Source organism: Phocoena phocoena, chromosome 10 (genome assembly GCF_963924675.1).
Source record: "Phocoena phocoena chromosome 10, mPhoPho1.1, whole genome shotgun sequence".
In the NCBI taxonomy this organism is placed as follows: Eukaryota; Metazoa; Chordata; class Mammalia; order Artiodactyla; family Phocoenidae; genus Phocoena; species Phocoena phocoena.
This window is the reverse complement of record NC_089228.1, coordinates 2,869,969-2,887,924: the sequence shown is the minus strand read 5'-3', so window position 1 is coordinate 2,887,924 and position 17,956 is coordinate 2,869,969. Positions and strand designations below refer to the sequence as shown.

General features: G+C 59.2%; 1 protein-coding gene across 2 annotated transcripts in view; it reads right to left on the bottom strand.

Moving 5' to 3' along the window:
- Positions 1-17,122, bottom strand: part of FBLN2 (fibulin 2) — a 53,379-nt gene extending 36,257 nt beyond the window's left edge. For both annotated transcript variants that reach the window (XM_065884626.1, XM_065884627.1), the window contains exon 1: positions 15,859-17,122. In XM_065884626.1, the coding sequence (XP_065740698.1) occupies positions 15,859-17,122 (1,264 nt within the window). The remainder of the gene's footprint in view (positions 1-15,858) is intronic.
- Positions 17,123-17,956: the final 834 nt, after the last annotated feature.

The following is a 17,956-nucleotide window of genomic DNA, read 5'->3' as shown; positions in this document are numbered from 1 at the left end:
GCACCTTCCCTCCAGCTCTAGAAGAGGGTCCTATCCCCACGACGGTTTTACAGGTAAGCAGGCAGCAACCCAGATCACATGCCCCAGCCAGGGGCAGCCACACGACCAGATACCAAAAATGACTGGAGGACTCCAGTAAATCGAGGCAGCGTGCAAAGACAGCTTGACAACAGAACAGAACAGAGAGGCCAGAAAAGACCTACTCATCTGCCCTGTGTTCCTGACTAAGGTAACAGTGCAGTGGGGGAAGAAGGTCTTTACCACGCCCAGCATGGGGGCAACTGGACATCCACCTGAAAAAAGAATGGGTTCTGACTCCTACTTACACCGTCCAGAGAAACAAATCTAAATGTGATCTAATGCGAACGGTGAAACAAGTTAAAATATCTACACTGTAACACAGGGAAATATCTTCATGACTCTGGGGTAGACAAAGATTTCTTGAAAAGGACACAAAATACAATAACAGCAAAGTAAAGATCAGTAAATTGTATTTCCTTAAACCTAGGAATCTGCGTTCCTCAGAAGACAGCATGTGCAAGGTGCTCCTCAGAAAATGTCCTCACGAGAGCGGAAAGAAACGTCAGAGAGCGAGATAAGGCACTTGTGATCCAACAAAGGACCATCATCAGAATCTATCAAGAACTCCCAGAAATCGGCAAGACAAAGAAACCTGATTTAGAACCGGGCGAAGAACAACAGAATTCCAACAGTAACACGAGAGTGTGTTCAACGTAGTAAGTTATGAGGGAATGAAAATTAAAACCACAATGAGGTCCCACTGCACAGCCATCAGGTTGGCGACAATGAAAAAGAGGCCACATCCAGTGTCGGCAAAGACTTTCACTCGTGGCTGGCGGGGACGGAAACTGGTGATGCTTCGGAAGACTGTCTGGCAGTGTCAGCTAAAGCTGCCAAACCCTCCAATACAGCAGTTCCCCTTCTGGGTAAATACCCGACAGAACTTCACACAGGATGCCCACAGCCACGTGATAAACGCTGCCCCACACTGAAAACAGCCCAAACCACCGCCCACCCTAGGCCAATCAATAAACTATGATTCATTCCTACAATGGAAAGACGAAGAGCAACTTTTTTAAGTGAATTACCGCTACACGCAGAAGTCTGGATGAGTCTCAAACACAGGATCTTGAGCTAAGGAAGTTAAACGCAAGCAAAATCATACCATGTGGTTCCCGCTACACAAAATAAACTCAAGAATAGGCAGGAGTCCCTGATGGTGATAAAAGTCAGCCTCGTGGTTTCCGTGAGGGGTGGGGAGCAGTGGGGGGAGGGAGAGTAGAATTGGCCGAGAAGGGACACCAGGAAAATTCTGGAGTGCTTGAGATGTTTTATATCTTGACTTGAGTGGAGCTGCCTGGAACCCACTGAGCTATTTTATGAAGAAGCGTGTGCTTTACATACATAATACTTTATAAAACTACATAATCAGATATAAAAAAAAATTTAAGGGAGGACTGCTATATTAATCTAGATTGAAAGATATTCAAGAGTATCTAGAGTATACTTTAATAAATACTTTCCAAAAGAAGGAAATTCAAGAGAAAAAACAACCAAATATGAACCGAAAAAAATCTCACCACCCCTGATAAAATATTACTTTACTAAACGGGCTATACGCTACACTTTGGGGGCAAGTAGAGAATACAAATATGGCACAAGGGAACTGGTCACTGTGGCAGGTGTAGGATCACAGTATGTAGTAATACAGGAGATGTCTTTATTTCTCCGTTGCGACACACCGTGTCAAGGCTGAAACGTTTCCATCACGCACACGTGCGCACATGCCCGCGCACAGGCTGTATCTCAAACCACAGAGAAAGAAGAGCAAGCACTGGACCGTTATGGGGCTGAGACTCCTTCCCGGAGCCCCCTGCCCTTAGAGGGTCTGTCCCAGCTGCCAGGTGGCGGCTGGGGTCCCAGGTGGGACTCTGGGATGCTGGTGCGCCGTGGCCGGTGAAGCCGCAGTTACGAGGGGACTCGACGGCGGGCTTTGCTCATGTGGAGGGGCCCTGAGGCCCCATGGTGCTTGGCTTCAGGCTGGTCCCCGGGAAGCTTTGGGAGGTGGGGTGGTGAGGGTTGGATCACCCGTGCACAGGCCCTGCCCTCCCTCCATGGCCTCCCAGGGAGCAGGGGGTGTGCGTCTGTCATGGGCATTTTAATGGGCTACGTCTGTTGGTACTTTCACAATCAATGAGAAAAGCCGCTTGTACACAAACAGGCTGCCCTGATGCGGAGCAGTGCCAAGACTTGCGACAAGCTCAGCTCTGTTCAAGAGGACTATGCGGCCCTGGCATCTGGGTTAGAGGATGCACCCCAGAAAGAGTCACCGGCCACATGGAAGCCGCAGGCAAATGCTGAAAAACTGAATGGGACCAGCCTCATTTTCTGAGAAAATAACTTCCCCAGCACAAGGACAGAATAAAGAGATCCAAGTACTTGGACACGGGAGTGGACAGCTCACATCCTAAGAATGAATGAGTCCCCGGGAGATCAGTCTAGAATCACACCATTGCAAGCATCCTTCTAGCACAGAGCGTGTGACCGAGGCTGGATGCCCATCAGGCGGGCCTTCACCTAAAAGGAGAGCTGTCCCTCCCTCCGCCAGGCTCACCTCCGCCGCCAGCCACGTCCACCCCCTGCTGTGCTCCCCGAGGCCTCCGCAGACCCCCAGCCCCACCCAGCACAGCCTTCCAATGTAACTCACACTTCACACAAACCAAACGTGTGGACTTCCAGAACTTCACCAAGACACTTGGGACGCATTCTGTTCCTCCTCAAAAAGAACTGCGAATTTCCTCTCTTTCATTATTAGTTGAAGAAACCGCGGCCACCCCAGACTATGCCATGGCTCAAACCAGAGTCTGATGGCATTTCGCTTCTTGGGATAGCGCTTTGTTTTACAGGTGAATCTTGTAAATGACTTAACTCTATTTAACTGTTCTTTCCAGATAGTTTAATTTAATTACCAGTGCATCGTACATGCACACAGTTTAATAAGAGATAATGCTTAACTTTAAGGCAATTTTGCTTTTCCCGGGCCAGCATTTACTAAGAGAAATGTAAACATAACCTTATTTCCCACCTTAATGAAAGTGACTGGTTAAACAAATACAAAAGTTGAAAATATCGCATAAAAAACTGGACGTCGGGCTTCCCTGGTGGCGCAGTGGTTGAGAGTCCGCCTGCCGATGCAGGGGACACGAGTTCGTGCCCCGGTCCGGGAGGATCCCACATGCCGCGGAGCGGCTGGGCCCGTGAGCCATGGCCGCTGAGCCTGCACGTCCGGAGCCTGGGCTCCGCAATGGGAGAGGTCCGCGTACCACAAAAAAAAAAAAAAGAAACTGGACGTGTTTTTTTTCTCCTCTTAGAGGCAAACAGGAAGCAGGTCACCAGTGTGGCTTCCTGCGAAGCCCCAGGTGGTATTATTGGGCCGAGCGGTGGCAACATGGAAATCCTGCCTGGGGAACAGGCAGTGGGCACGCTGGGGCCAGGCATCAGATGAGGCGGGGGGTTGGGTGGGAGGGCTGTACTGGCCAGGGGTCTGGGGGCGGCAAGTCTGTGACCTCAGGCTCCTAGCGTTCCCAAGTGGGAGGCCATGCGGCCAGGTTGGGGCTCTTCTAGACCAAATTCCCAGGGACCCCACCCAGCAACTCTCCATTTCTCTTAAGCCACATACCTGGGCCACAGCCCCAACTAGACCTTGACCAGACCTCTTCCCCTCCCCACCCCAAATATCTCCATCCTTTGTCCCACTCCCCCTGCAGCCTGCAGAGTGGCTGGTGAATATTCAAAGTGAAGCAATGAGCCCCAATCAAGGGGCCCAGGAGACCCCCCCACTCTGGAGACCCTAAACTGGGTGTAGGTGGAAGCAGAGCTAGGAAGCCAGAACCCTGCTCTGCTTCCCACTGGCTGAGCCATCTCAGGCAACACCCTCGGCCTCTCTGTTCCTGCATCCGGGCTTCAGGGGCCACGCGGTGGCGGACAAGGAATAGTGAGACCTTCCCAGGTGATCACCCACCACCCCCCGGCTGCCCCCCCTGCCAAGTGAGGCCAACCCAGGGTGGAAAAAACAGAAGCCTGGCTGATCGTTTTCCGCCTCCGGCCCGGACCTCTTCCTAAGGCACCTCCCCTCCCCTGGGGGTCAGCGAGTGGCTCCGACACTTCCAGGATGGGACTGACCATAAGGCGCCCTTACCCACTGACCTGGGATCGCCCATCTCAGGAAGCAAGCTGCCGCACCTGGGCCTGGGAGGTGGCGTCCTGTAGATCCCGGTGCCTCCGCGGCCAGCAAACCTGCCGTCCCAGATTCACCTTCCACCCTGCCCGCTGCTGATGGAGCCTGGCCCCCACTCAGGCATGGCCACCTCTATGTAAGGCCACAGCTCCCCTCCGGGCCTGGGGTGACAGCTCCCACTGCTGCTGTGCCCTCACCCTGCAGTCCCCTCTGTGACTCTCTCCAGGGGCTTTGAGCCTGTGCCACCTGTTTCCTGGGCTTTGACTCTGCTGGCCAGGGAGGTCTTGGGGGGAGCACACTGGCCTGCGAGTCGGAACTTCGCGGACCCCACCCTCGGAGCTCGCTGTGAGTCTCTGCCAACCCCCTGCCTGCCTCTGGGCCTCTGCGACCCAGACGTATAACGAGAAGCAGCTGGCGCTCCGTGAGTCTAAACTGGCAGCAAACCGGTGCCCACTTCATGCTTTACTGAGGCTTTGATATATGTGAATTAGTTGCCAACATTTACAAACGGGGAGATTTTATATAAAATTCCAGATCCTAGGCTTCTTTCGGACAACTTAAAGTGATGGGCCACGCTGGACCCCCAACTCCAGGGCGACAACTGGAGCCAGGGAGCGGCAGCAGCTGCGTCCTCATCCCCACGACCAGCGGCTCCCCTCCACCAACTGCCTCACCGGGGGCACCTGGCTTCGCTCCCTCATCGCATCCGTCCCAGGCCTGCGCGTCACAGCAGGCACCCCCAGCCCGGGCAGAAGTGCGCTGGGCGGGGAGGTCTCCACCGTTCTGGTTCCCACTGCATCCCCAGCACCGGATACAGTCTGGCCCAGAGCACGGGGCCCATGAACTGTCATGAATGAGTACTCAAGTGGGGCAGGGAGTGGGGGGCTGGGAGACAAGACAGCTTGTCTCCTTCTCTCCCCGCCCACCCCGTCAGCTTCTGGGAGCACTGGGCCCAGGCAGGCAGGCTCCCCCCAGCCAGACTGGCTCGTTCTGCTCCCCCTTCCCTCCACCATATGGACCCCAGAGAACCCCAGAATCTCAGACTCTGGGGCTGGGGGCCTGCCAGCCCTGCCCTGAGCCCTGTTTTGCCCCTCCTGGGCTGGGGACACAGGGCAGCCCTGGAGCCTCGATCTGCTGACAACAGGAAAATACCTACTCGTGCCAGGCAGCTGGGCAAACCCTGCGAGGTGCTGGGGCAAAGGCCGAGAGTCAGTGGTCGACAAACATCTGCTTCGCTGCCCTCAGTTACCTCCCTGTGCCTCCGTCACCTCAGCTCTGAAATGGGCATAATGACCGTCCCCCCGCACGTGGGTGTCACGAGGCTTTAACGCACGGATCGATTCACGTCCGGGGATGCCCACAGCCACGTGATAAACGCTGCCCCTGCGAGGGTGAAGGAGGAGACCCTCCCCATTTCTGGGACGTCAGCCCCGCAGCTAGGCTGTGCCGCTGAAGGCGAGACCTCAGGAGGGGGCTGACTCCGTGGGCAGACACTGGAACAAAGGCGCAGGGCAGGGACGGAATAGTGGAGGGGCAGCACCCCCTGCACACCTGGAGGCAGATGGAGTGACCGGCGGGGTGGGAGCAGCCAGTGGGCAGTTGAACACCCTCAACCCAACCACACGAGACCTGGCCCCTTGGCCTTTGCAACAGCGGCACAACTCCTGGCCACCAGAAAAGACCCACATCTGTTCGCTTAAGCGAAAACAAATCCATGCCCCACCACCCAGGGTGCAGGGCCCTCGGGCAGGGAAAGGAAGGGGCTCACAGTCACAGCAGCTGCTCTGAGCCAGCTGACGTCCTCTCCCTACCCCTGTCAGTAATCCTGAGGGGACAGGGATTACTCTTCCATCTTGCAGACACTGAGGCTCAGAGAGCGTGAGTCCATCACCTGAGGTCACACAGCCAGGGCAGCAGAGGCAGAGTTCACACCCACGGATTCACCCTCTGAGGACCAAGCTGGTTCATCCCCAGCACTTCTCGGCCCCAAGCCCGCTTTCCCTGTATGGAGACCCCGGAGTACACAAGGAGGGCCCAGCAGAGCCCCAGTCCACGCAAAGCTGACCTCGGCTAGACGGAAGTTCCTCCTAAAAGCTCCATTTGCTGCAGGACAAGGGACCCCGAGGCCACACAGCTCCTGGCCCGGCGCAGACGAGGTGCTGTCAGGCAGACGACGTTGACCCTCCCCCAGGGAAGGTCACAGCCGAGACTTCTGACCTCCAGTTCACGGAGGCACCCGGGATTCCGGAAGGCTCAGGGTGCAGGAGGCTGGGGTGGGGCGGCTTGGCTCAGCCTCTGGAGAGCTGCTCGGCATGTGAATGGGAAGCAAGCCGGAGCTCAGAGGCCGCCGCCCTCCCGGCAGAGCCCCCAGGGCTGAAACCTCAGCGACCAGGACACCAGTGTAAGTGGAGCCCTGCTACGTGGCAGACCCCAGCACCTGAGGCCCGACACCAGCTTTCTCCCAGTGAGAACACGCTCTAGGAGGGAGCCCTCGGTAAGCCCACTTTACAGATGAGAAAACTGAGGCCCGGGGCAGTGAAGTGATTTGCCTAAAAGTCTCACAGGGAGTGAGGGGCAGAGCAGCCTCACCCCGGGGGAGCCTTGGACCAGGTCAGAGATGCCTGAAGCACCGAAGGACCTGGATCCAGAGCTGGGCCCACCACTTACTCGCTGCTGGCCTGTGGGCCCATGTTCCCCTGGGAAGGGGAAAGGACTCGTGGTAAGGTCGTGTGGGGACTGAGATGAGGCACGAGGAGCACCGGCCGGGGCCGGGGGTAGCTTCACTGTCTGACCCCCCCATCCTCCTCCCTGCCTTTCCCACGTCCCCGGCGATGCCCATCAAGAGGAGCCCTCGGGGCTTCCCTGGTGGCGCAGTGGTTGAGAGTCTGCCTGCCGATGCAGGGGACACGGGTTCGTGCCCCGGTCCGGGAGGATCCCACATGCCGCGGAGCGGCTGGGCCCGTGAGCCATGGCCGCTGAGCCTGCGCGACCGGAGCCTGTGCTCCGCAACGGGAGAGGCCACAGCAGTGAGAGGCCCACGTACCGCAAAAAAAAAAAAAAAAAAAGAGGAGCCCTCGACCCCGGGCTGGCCTCCTGACAGGCAGGCAGCCCAACGTGGAGAAAGCAGTGGCTGAGCCAGTTCTAAGCCCGGGCCCAAGAGTTCCCGTGCGCGTCTCATCTTTCACTCTCAGCCCTGTTTCTGCGATGGGAACGAGTTCGTGGAGCAGAGGCAGCCGCCCTGGCAGAGGCTGTGCCAGACCAGCCACTCCCAGCAGCCACTCCCAGCCTGGGGCAGCAAGCCCGGCTGACCTGTGGACTTGGGATCAACAAGAAACGCCTACAGTGCGCCCCAGATGTTCTGCAGTCGCCTGCGACTCGCACTACTGAGGCAAGAGACCATTCGTTCCATGACCAAGGCGCGTCCCCGGCAGGAAGGACAGGAGCGGGTTTGGCGAGAGGGCAGAAAGACCACCCCCCACGCCCACGTGCTGCTGGTGGGGGTGTGGCCAGACTCGCTGGGGAGCCCTCGGCCAAGGCGGGGGCAGGGGCGTGGGGGGGAGCAGGGCACACTCACAAACTAACGGCCCTGCAAGACAGCTCCCACCAGCCAAGGTGGGAACATCTGGCTGCCCCCGCTCGGTTTTTTTCCCTAGCGCTTCTCACCATGCAACACAGATTTTACGTAATGAATGACTGTGTGCCCCTGCCCCTGCCCCGATCCCACGGAACACAAGCCTCGTGAGGGGTACCAACTTCAACCATTTTGATCACGGCTGTATCCCTGGCACCTACAACTGTGCGGTAGGCACTCAATAAATACTTGTTGAATAAATAACCTGGGGAAACAGGCATTCCCATACATGGCAGGTGTGAGCAAAATCTGGTACGCCATCAATGGAGGTGAGCTGGCAAGTACCGCGTTTTAAGTAGGCAGCCTGTGGCCTCTACAGTGGAGCCCATGGCAGCCAGCACCTCCCCAGAGAAAAGTGTGCAGACGACCATCAAAAGATTGGTACGGCAGGTGCACAGCAACGCTCTTCCTAACGGTCCAGGCTGGAAACAACCCCACAGCCCTTGGCAGGAGAAGGAGCCGCCAAACTGGGGTCTGACCATACCATGGGGCAGCTCTCAGTCACGAAGAGGACCAACCGCGGAGCCCAGAGCATGTGGACCTAGAAATGCCGTGCTGAGCACAAGCCGCCACACGTGAGAGCAGACTGCGTGGCCCCATTTACGCAAGTCCAAGAGCTAGTCACAGTCAGGGAAGCGGTTCCCGGGACGGGCACGGAGGAGGGGACCTGGGTTGTCTCGGGATGTTTCATGATCTGAGTGCCGAGCACACGGGGTGTTCCTTTGTGAAATGTATTACTGATTTGCATGCTTCTAATAGGTTCTCCTGGTTACACTTGGATAAATGGCTTACAGAGAGAAAATAAAGAAACGCATGCGCACACAGACCCAGCGATTCCACACCGGCTGCAGCAGGAAGCCATTCACTGCAGCAGTGGACGCAACACAGCATCCGTCTGCCAGGACGGTCAGTAACAGCTGGGACGTGCACACAGCGGAGCCCTGGCTGGTAAAGGGAGCTCCCCACGTGCCAACAGCGAGAGTCCCAAGGGGGGCTGTTCACGGAGGAAAGCACAGGACAGAAAGGTGTGCGCAATATGCTATACGTGAGAAAGACAGTGCACACACCTGCACGCTTGCTGTCGCAGGACCTGTGGTTCCCAAGTGTGGTCCTATAGGCCCCGAGGGTCCCTGGGACCTAATCGGGGACCCACGGGACCAACATTATTTTCAGAACAACACTGCAACGCTGGTTGCCTCCTTCACACCCTTTCTCCTATGAGCATACCGTGGAGTCTTCCACACACTACGTGACTTAGTAATGATGTCATCACTCTGATGGCCAATGGAATGTGTACGTGTGTATTCTGTGTTTTCTAGAATTTTCTAAAGTAAACTCATGAAAAGATGCTCAACATCATTAGCCGCCAGGGAAGTGCAAATTAAACCTTCAGTGAGATACCACTTCACACTTCACATGCTAGGACGGCTACATTCAAAACGACAGACGATGACAAGTGTTGGTGAAGACGTAGGGAAGCTGGAGCCCTTGTGCGCTGTGCCTGGGGATGTGACACGGAGCAGCCGCTGAGGATTACCGTTCGGTGTTTCATCTTATGGTCACACACAGAGTTCCCAGATGACCCAGCAATTCTGCTCCTGGGTACATTCCCAAAAGAAATGAAAACATATGTCCACACAAAAATATGTCACGAATATTAACAGCAGCAGTGCTCGCAAAAGCTAAAAGGTGCAAACCTAGTGCCTACCACCTGGTGAATGAATGAACAAAGCGGGGCCCATCCACACGCTGGAATGTCCGCCACGGAAAGGAATGAAGCAGTTATTCACGCTACAACGTGCAGGGCGCTTTGAAAGCGTTATGCTCAGTGACGGAGGACCGTCCACAAAGGCCACATATTGTATGATTCCATGTCCAGGAATGTCCAGAAAACGCAAATCCATGGCGACGGGGAGTAGACCGGAGGCTGCCGGGGGCTGGGAGGAGGGAGTGGGAGGTGGCTGCTACCGGCACAGCAGTAGGGTGACAAGAGTGACCTAGAATTCGATTCTGATGATGTTCCCACGACCCTGACAAAAACTACTGAACTGCATGCTTTACATGGGAGGGCTTTATGGTACATGGACAACATCTCAATAAAGCTGTCTGGGAAGGAAGGAAGGAAACACAGTTTTTAAAAATTAAAGAACCCCACCACAGGCCGAGCCTTGGCCCCAGACCCTCTCTATGGGGAGCGGCTGTGAAATGCAGCCATCCCCTCCAAGTGCCATAAGCTCTGGGGCAGCCAAAGCCAGGGGGCCCAGCTACAAGCCACTCAGACCCACTCCTGCCCCACGTCCTCCATGGGAGCCACGAGCCCAGCCCCTCCCCTGGGAGACTAGGGCCCCCTGCCCAGCTCTACTATGACCCCCAGAAAAGCCTCCTCCCCTCTCAGGGTGCCATTTTCTCTTCCATAAAACAGAACGACCAAACAGACTCTCTCAAGGTCGCCACAGGGTGAAACTCAGTGCCTGACAGATGCCCCCAGCAGAGGACCCAGCTCTCCTCGGTTTTATCACCTTTAGAGCCCCCCCACCCCCCCGCAAGTCTGACAGTCAGGCAGCCCCTTCTCAGCTCCCCCAGTGTATGGCCCAGGGTACACGGGCCTGGTGTGCCCGCAGCTGCCGATTTTCAACAAAAGCCAGAAAGCTGGAATTTATGTGAAGTCTTCCAGCTTCTAAATGTTTGCAACAAAATCCGAGCGCTTACAGAGATGCTCTGCAGAAAGAAGCTGACAGGTGCCAGGGGCGTGCACCATTAGCAGAGCAGCAGACAGAGGCAGGACCAACCCCGGCTACGCGGGGTCAGTGAGGAAGCCGGGGCTCAGAGGCATCGCGGCCCAGGCCCCAGGTCACACGACGAGCGCGTGTGAGCTTCGGCCCGGGACTCACCACGGGTGAGCAGGGGCTGCGGGAAGCCCAGGCCCCTCGTTTGCGGGTCCCGCTGCCATCGGCAGAGCCTCCGCTGCCCTGAAAGAGTCAGACATCCCAGGTCAAGGCCCGTGGGCTGGGGGTGAGGAGGGGAAGGGCCGGCTGGCCCACCTGCAAGCTCTCCTCGCAGGGCGCCCCCTCCCCAGGCCGCTTTGGGAGCCAGGAGCTCCTGTGGCTGATTCTGGCACACAGAACATGAGCTCAGGCGTCCAGACTCCCAGCCTGGCTCCCTCTGGTCCCGAAGCTGCGCTCAGGGACCACTCAGACGCCACACAAGCTTAAGTCTCCCACAGCTGAGCCTGGAGAGGAGAGGGGAGGGTCTGTAGGAATCCTTTGGGGAATAGGGAGAGGCTGGGCGGGTCTCCCTCTGCCCCCTGGAGCCACAACCCAGTGATTCTGGGGGACCCTGGGGACCCCCAGACACTGAAGGCCCAGGGCTGGCTCCTGGGGCTGCAGGGTGAGGCGGGGAGAGCCTGCTCCTGTGCTCTCCTCCCTTCACCCAGAGGAAGTGCTGCACGACACAGATAAGATCCTGTCAGTTCCTGCCTAACACCTGCAGTGGCTCCCCACTGCCCTTGGGGAAAGGCCCAGATATTCATCCTGAGGGCAAACACCATCGCCCCGGGCCTGGCCCCTGACCACTCCCCAGCCTCTTCTCACACCAGCTACACAGCCTCCTTTCAATCCAACTTTTTCCCTCCAGCTGCAGGGCCTTTGCACGTGCTATGCCCTCTGCCTGACGCACTCTCTTCTCTCTGCTCCCCACCTCTCACCCAGTCAGCAGCTCCTTGTGCTCAAACAGCACTTCCCCGGAAGACCTCCCTGATCCCCAGGGGAGTCCGATCCCCCAGACAGGCTCACAGGGCACAACCACCCCACTCCTCGGTCCTCGTCCTAGGACTACCACGTTTTCTTCCCCACTAAACCATAACGTCCCGAGGGCAGGGGCAACACGGTCCATCTGGCGTCTGTCACAGCCCCTGCACACGCCGGGCACCAGACATGACTATCAGGGGTGAAGACATGAAGAAACGGCACGGGCACCTGGATCCACCGCTTCCTGCATGTGTGTCCATGGGCAAGTGGCCCTATTCCTCTGCTGTGCACCAAGGGGGCGGCTGTGATGATTAAAGGAGCCAGTGATCTCAGAGGGCTTACGATGGTGCAGGCACAGGTCATAAGCCAATATGGTGTCTGCAAGTAATATACAGTTATTTGAATTTTAAAGCTTCTCTATTAACTAGAACGTCAAACCGTTCAAGTACTGCTGCCCCACAGGATCTGGTGATGTGAGGCCCCGAGGAAGGGGCTCCTTTCCTGCCACGGGGTCCTGGGGCCTGCAGGTTTTGCTGGAGCCCTTTTCCAGGAGAGGGGCCGGAAGCTGCATCTTCTGAGGGCAACCCTGACCCGGGTTCCCACCCTTGTGGCCCAGGAGGGCGGGGGGTGGTCCCCAGCTCCCTCCATCGTGCCAGCCCTGTGGTAGAAGGCGCCCTCACAAGCCCCCTGAGGGACGACAGACGTCAGAGCCCTTCTCCCCGGCAGGGAGCCAGGCATGTGGCTTCCATTAGGCTCCATCTGGACATGCTCAGAGGCAGCCTGGATCCCTGGCACAGCTCCGGCTCAAAGACAGGACCCCCGCTGCAGCCGGGCCTGGGGCAATGGCTGGAAACCTCCTCCTCCAGGCCCCAGGGCTGCCATGGCAACATGGCCGGGGGTCATTTCCGCCCCACGGCGCGCCTCTCAGCCGGCCCCACGGGCAAGCAGGACAAAGCTACCACCTCCCCAGTCCTCCCCACCGAGGGCCTCTTCATCCCTTGGGAACCCCCAGGGCTGCCCCTACAACAGCAGTCAGAAGGCTCTAAGGCCCTCACTGCCCCAAGGACGCTCGTCGGGCCCGACCCCCAGCCACCAGGCATCCCCTGGCCACCCTCCCCACTCCGTGTGCATGGCTGTGACCACCGACAGATCTGTGTGGGCTCATCCATTACCGCCCTCCACCCCCATCAGACCCCAAAGGGGAGAGGCTGTGCCCGCCCGGTTCACTGGACGGCCCCTGGTGCAGAGAGGGTGCTCCGCACCTATCTGCTGAAGAAATTAAGTGGGTGGATGGAGGAACAGATGGTGAATAGTGACGGTTAACATTTTTAATTACTCGGCAGCGCTAGGCCCCATGCCGAGTTTGAATGAGTTAGCTCATTTAATCCTCAAAACACCCCCAGGAAGCAGGGCCTTCTCTGCCGCTTCCAGATGGAGAAAATGAGGCAGAAGGCGGAGAGACGCTCGCCTGAATTACAGAGCACATGCGCTGGTGGGTGTCAGGTGGACACTGGGTGAGCAGAAGCAGGGAAGATGGACGGGGGTGGTGGACGGCAGCCAGCCTCTGCTTGCACGGCCTGGGCCAACTCCTGGGTCCCATTTAAATTCACCCTGCCGGCCCACCACTCCCAACTTCCTACATCTCCCTTTCCCCTGAGCTCCAAGAAGCACAGCCTGTCCCTGCCCTGCTCTGGGCTTTGCATGGGTGGGGCCTCTGATGGGATGAGGGGCACTCAGTCAGGGGCCCCACCCCCAGGCGGCCTCCACCAACAGCCACACCCCAAAATCCATTTGAGAAAGCCTGGGGCAGAGGAAAGAACCCGGGGCTCCTGAAAACGAAGCAGCTCTCCAGGATTCCAAGGCCCACACCATAGAGAGGCCTCTGGTAGCAAGGGGGCGGGTGATGGGGCCGGGGCCGGGGCCGGGTCTATTTTGGAAGCCCTGAAGGCTGCACGCACCATCCCCCGGCACAAGGCCTGCAAGCCCGCCGGGGCACACGTGGACTTCATTACAGCCCCGCCCCACGCACACGCCCCGCCCCCTGCAGGCTCGGGGCTGGGCGGGGAGGAGCCCCCGGAAGCCGCCCCCACCCAGCCCTGGTCCCCGCCGCCACCTCTCACGGCGTGCCCTGCCGCCACGAGCCACACCTCTCCACCCTCAACCTGGTCAGCTGAAAATGAGAAGGAGCCCAGCTCCCAGCTTGTGGGCGGATCGCGTCACACACGGGGCTGGGCACCCACTAGGTGCTCAGCAAGGGCGAGTTCTGTGCCCGTCCACCGAGAGCAGGATGGAAGGAGCCGCCAGGGCGGGGGCCTGGGGGATGGGGGAGCCTGCAGTCTCGGCCTCAGCACACAGCGGACGCCCAGCAAGGGCCATAGCTCTGGACACACGGGCCCCTCCCCCAGGAAACCATCCCAGATGCCACCCGGGCAGCCCCCACTCACAGCCTGTGGACCACACTGGCCAGTTCCTGCCTCCCAGCGGCCCATCAGGGACTGTCCACAGTTGGTACCTAATAAGGGTCTACAGAGTGAATGACACAGGACTGAACAAGACATGGACTCGCAGCTGTGGAGAGAGATATCTAGACACCCAGACAACTCCTAGGGCTCCCTCAGAGGTGGGGGCAGGGAGCTGCAGAGTGGGGATGGAGGAAGGGTCATACAAGACACAAAGACCCAGTGAAGGATTCCTGGAAGCGGTGCTACCTGAGCTCACTGGGAAGAGTGGGAGCAAAGGGGTGGGACACAGGGGGATGACAGTGTAGGGTGCTCATGGGGTGGCAGGGAACTAGCACGAGGGGGGATGACTGGCAAAGGGGTGGCCAGAGAGCCCCCCCATTCCCTCATTAATTCACCCGATGTTTACAGAGCACCAACTGTGTGCACAGCAGAGAAGATGGCAGATGGGGTCCCTCCACTCATGGCTCTCACATCCCACCGGGGGAGACAAAATTAAACAAGTAACGACGTGCTGCCATGCCAGGTATTACTGGGAGGAATTACAGCAGTGTAAGAGGAAGGTGGGGTGCTCTTTGACTGGAGTGGTCAGGGCAGACCTCTCTAGGCGGGTAACCTTGAACAGAGAGCAAATGGAGGGAAGAAGCGAACTTCATGGACACCTGGAAGAGCACTTCAGGAAGAGGCAGTGGCAAGTGCAAAGGCCCTGGGGCTGGAAAGTACTGGAAGGGGCCAGGAGGCCCATGCAGCTAAGCACAGTGCGGAGGGAGAGGGTTGCTAGGCACTGAGTGTTTATGCTCCCACCTCCAAACTCATGCGTTAAAACCCTAATCCTCGGTGGGATGGTATCTGGAGACGGAGCTTTGGGGAGAAAACTAGGTCTTGAGGGTGGAAGCCTCATGATGGGATTAGTGCCCTTCTACGAAGAGATGCTGGAGAGCTTGCTCCCCCTCTGATGTAACCCAGATGAGATGTGGCCTCATCTGCTCTACCAGGAAGCAGGCTCTCATCACACAACCGATCTTAGACTTCCCGACTCCAGGGCCATGGGAAATAAACGTCTGCTGTTCAGCCACCCAGTCTACGTATTTTTGTTACAACAGCCAAAAGGGACAAGAAAAGGGTGAAGAGAAGGCCCGGGAGGCCCCAGGGTCAGGCTGTGCAGGGCCTGAGGCCCCTGAGAGGACTTCAGTATCTACTCTGAGTAGGTGGGAGCCACAGCAGGTACTGAGCAGAGGAGGGACAGAAACCACTTGTATGTTAGCAGGACCCCTGGCAGGAAGGGGTGACAGACCCACAAGAGCCTGCATCCATTCTGCTGCCACCGCAGAGGCCGAGAGCCCAGCATCCATGCCCAGAGGCTACTGTCAGGGAGGTGTGAGCAGGCAGCTGTATCAGGGTTGTGAGCTCCCACTTCCTGCCAGGGCACCTGTGGACCCCTCTGCAGGGGCCCCCCAGCCCTGATAAGGTACACGTAAGAGGCCTTCGGCCACGGCCCTATCAGGTAGCCCAGCACCTACCGTGACAGGGACCCCACCCATCCACCCACCATGCTACCCCCAGAAGCTGAGCCAGGAGGAAGCTCCATCTCAGAGCCTCCAGCCCGGAGCTCTGGGGATGGCGCTGGCTGTCCCTGGCCTGTCCCCGCAGACCCAGCTTCCCCTGCTCCAGGCAGCTGTGCACAGACCTGGGCCAGGCTACAGAGCCCCGAGGCTGCCCTTCCCTGGGATGAGTGTCCCTGGAGAAACCAGGAAACAGGCTTACCTTCAGGGTCACCTCTGGGGACAGAATGGACAGAGTTGGGGTCTGTGTCTTCCTCTGGCCGAGAACGGGGCAGAACCGGTGGCTGCTTGGGCACTTCCTGGGTGGGTGGGACGCGGGCCGCCTCCTGGTGAGGTGTGGTCAGGATGGCGTGGGTGCTGGGCTCTGCCTGGCCCTCGGGAGCGCTCTGCGTGGCCTGTGATGCGAGGACACTGGCCGTGCTTGATGCTGGAATGGGCCCAGCTCCCTCCTGCCCGGCGCTGCGGGGGGTGGCCTGGGCGTCCGGGATGAGGTTCTCTTCGGGCCGTGCCCTGGCCTCTGCCGCCTCTTCTTGGACAGGGAGGCCAGGGGCTGGACCTGCTGTGGGCTGTCCATCCAGGCCCCTGGGGCCACCTGCTGCCGGCAGCTCCCTGACTGTCAATTCCTCTCTGTCTTCCTGTCTGTCCTCCGTCACTCTCCTGGCCTTGGCCTGCACTGGGGCTGGGGGACCCAGGGCGGCAGCTGCCGTGGGCCTGGGGAGGGCAGCCGGCCAGCGGGTGGCCTGGATGGCTGAAGGTGGCTGACCCCCAGCTCCCAGAGCAGCCGGGCCCCCGGCGCCCGCCTGGAGCTCGCCTTCCAGGGCCGCCGCGGCCTCTGCCTCGGCCACCTCCTGGTCGTAGCTGTAGGGGTCTTCATAGTGTCGCTCAGGGTCACCCTCCTCGGCGTCAGAGAAGTTTCCAGGGGCGGCGTCTCCGTGGCAATCGGGGAGCCGGTAGCAGATGAGCTCGCCGCCGGCGTCGGGACAGTGGCAGGCCCGGCAGGGCGACAGGTGGACTGTGTGGCCAGCGGCGTACTTGCGGCCAGAGTGGACGCAGCCCACCTGGCCGCACTGCGGGCAGCTGTCGGCCGCCACCACGGCCTCGATGCAGTTGGGCGGCAGCTCCGGGCAGGGCATGAACTGGCAGCTGATCTTGCCACCGCCCGGCGGGCAGGAGCACTCGGTGCTGCCGAAGTCCACGAAGTAGGACTGGCCGGCGGGCACGCGGCCGCGCACGAAGCCGCCCTGCAGGCAGTCATAGTACTGGTAGCCCTCGCAGGCGCAGCCCTGCTGCACGCACGTGGCGCAGCAGGCACCCGGCTCCAGCGCCTCCTCGATGCAGTTCTCCAGCGGGGGGCACTCGACGCCCGTGCAGTCCTGCCCCGGGACTGCCGTGCTGGGGCTTGGGCCCAGGGCCAGGGCCACGGCCATGGCCAGCCAGGCTCCCACGGGCTCCGCGAGTGGTGCCATGCCCCGCAGCCAGCCACGCGTCGCCTCCAGATCAACCGTTCTCTCTCACGAGGCCCTGGGGGAATCGGAAAGGACACGGATCAGCACCACGTGGCGGCCACAGGGGGACACGTGTGCACACCTGGCACACACACCGGCACGTGCGCACGGCTGGGCAGCCTCCCCACCTTCACTCACACGCGTGCACTCGTCCTCACATCCCTACGCACACGCTCCCACTCGCACCTGCTCAGATGCACAGACAGGCACTGCCGTCGCTCAGGTGTTGACAGAGTCGCCAGCGTGGCCCTGCCCAGGGCCACTGACCCCCACTCTCACCTGCCACCTGACACGTGTCCCCGGGTGGGACCCTCGGCCGACGGTCCCGCACACACGCACACTGTCACATGCATTCTCCAGGCACATGGCTGGCACGCCTGGGGCATCGGGGTCTCACGCCCTCTGCGGCAGGCACGCAGAGGCCGGGTTACAGCCCTCCGGGCACAGTCACATGCGCTGTCTCACCCACAGCCTCACCTATGTGCCGGGACACCACAGGTGGTCTCACACACACAGTCACCAGCACCCAAACAGTTTATCTCCCCCCGAAACCCAGCTTGATCCCCAGCCATGCACCCAGAGTCCCGTGGCTGCCAGCCGGAGGGCACAGCCAAGTGGACACTGGAACCAGGCCCTCCCAGGCCTCGGCACACAGCCAAGCCCCCTGCCATGGCCCTCGGACCCCAGGGCCCAGGAACACCCCCTAACAGATCCCCTTGCACCGCAAGTTACGCTGCAGGGGAGCCTCCTGCCAACCTCCTCAGATGCCTCAGCAAACAATACCACCGTTCTCAG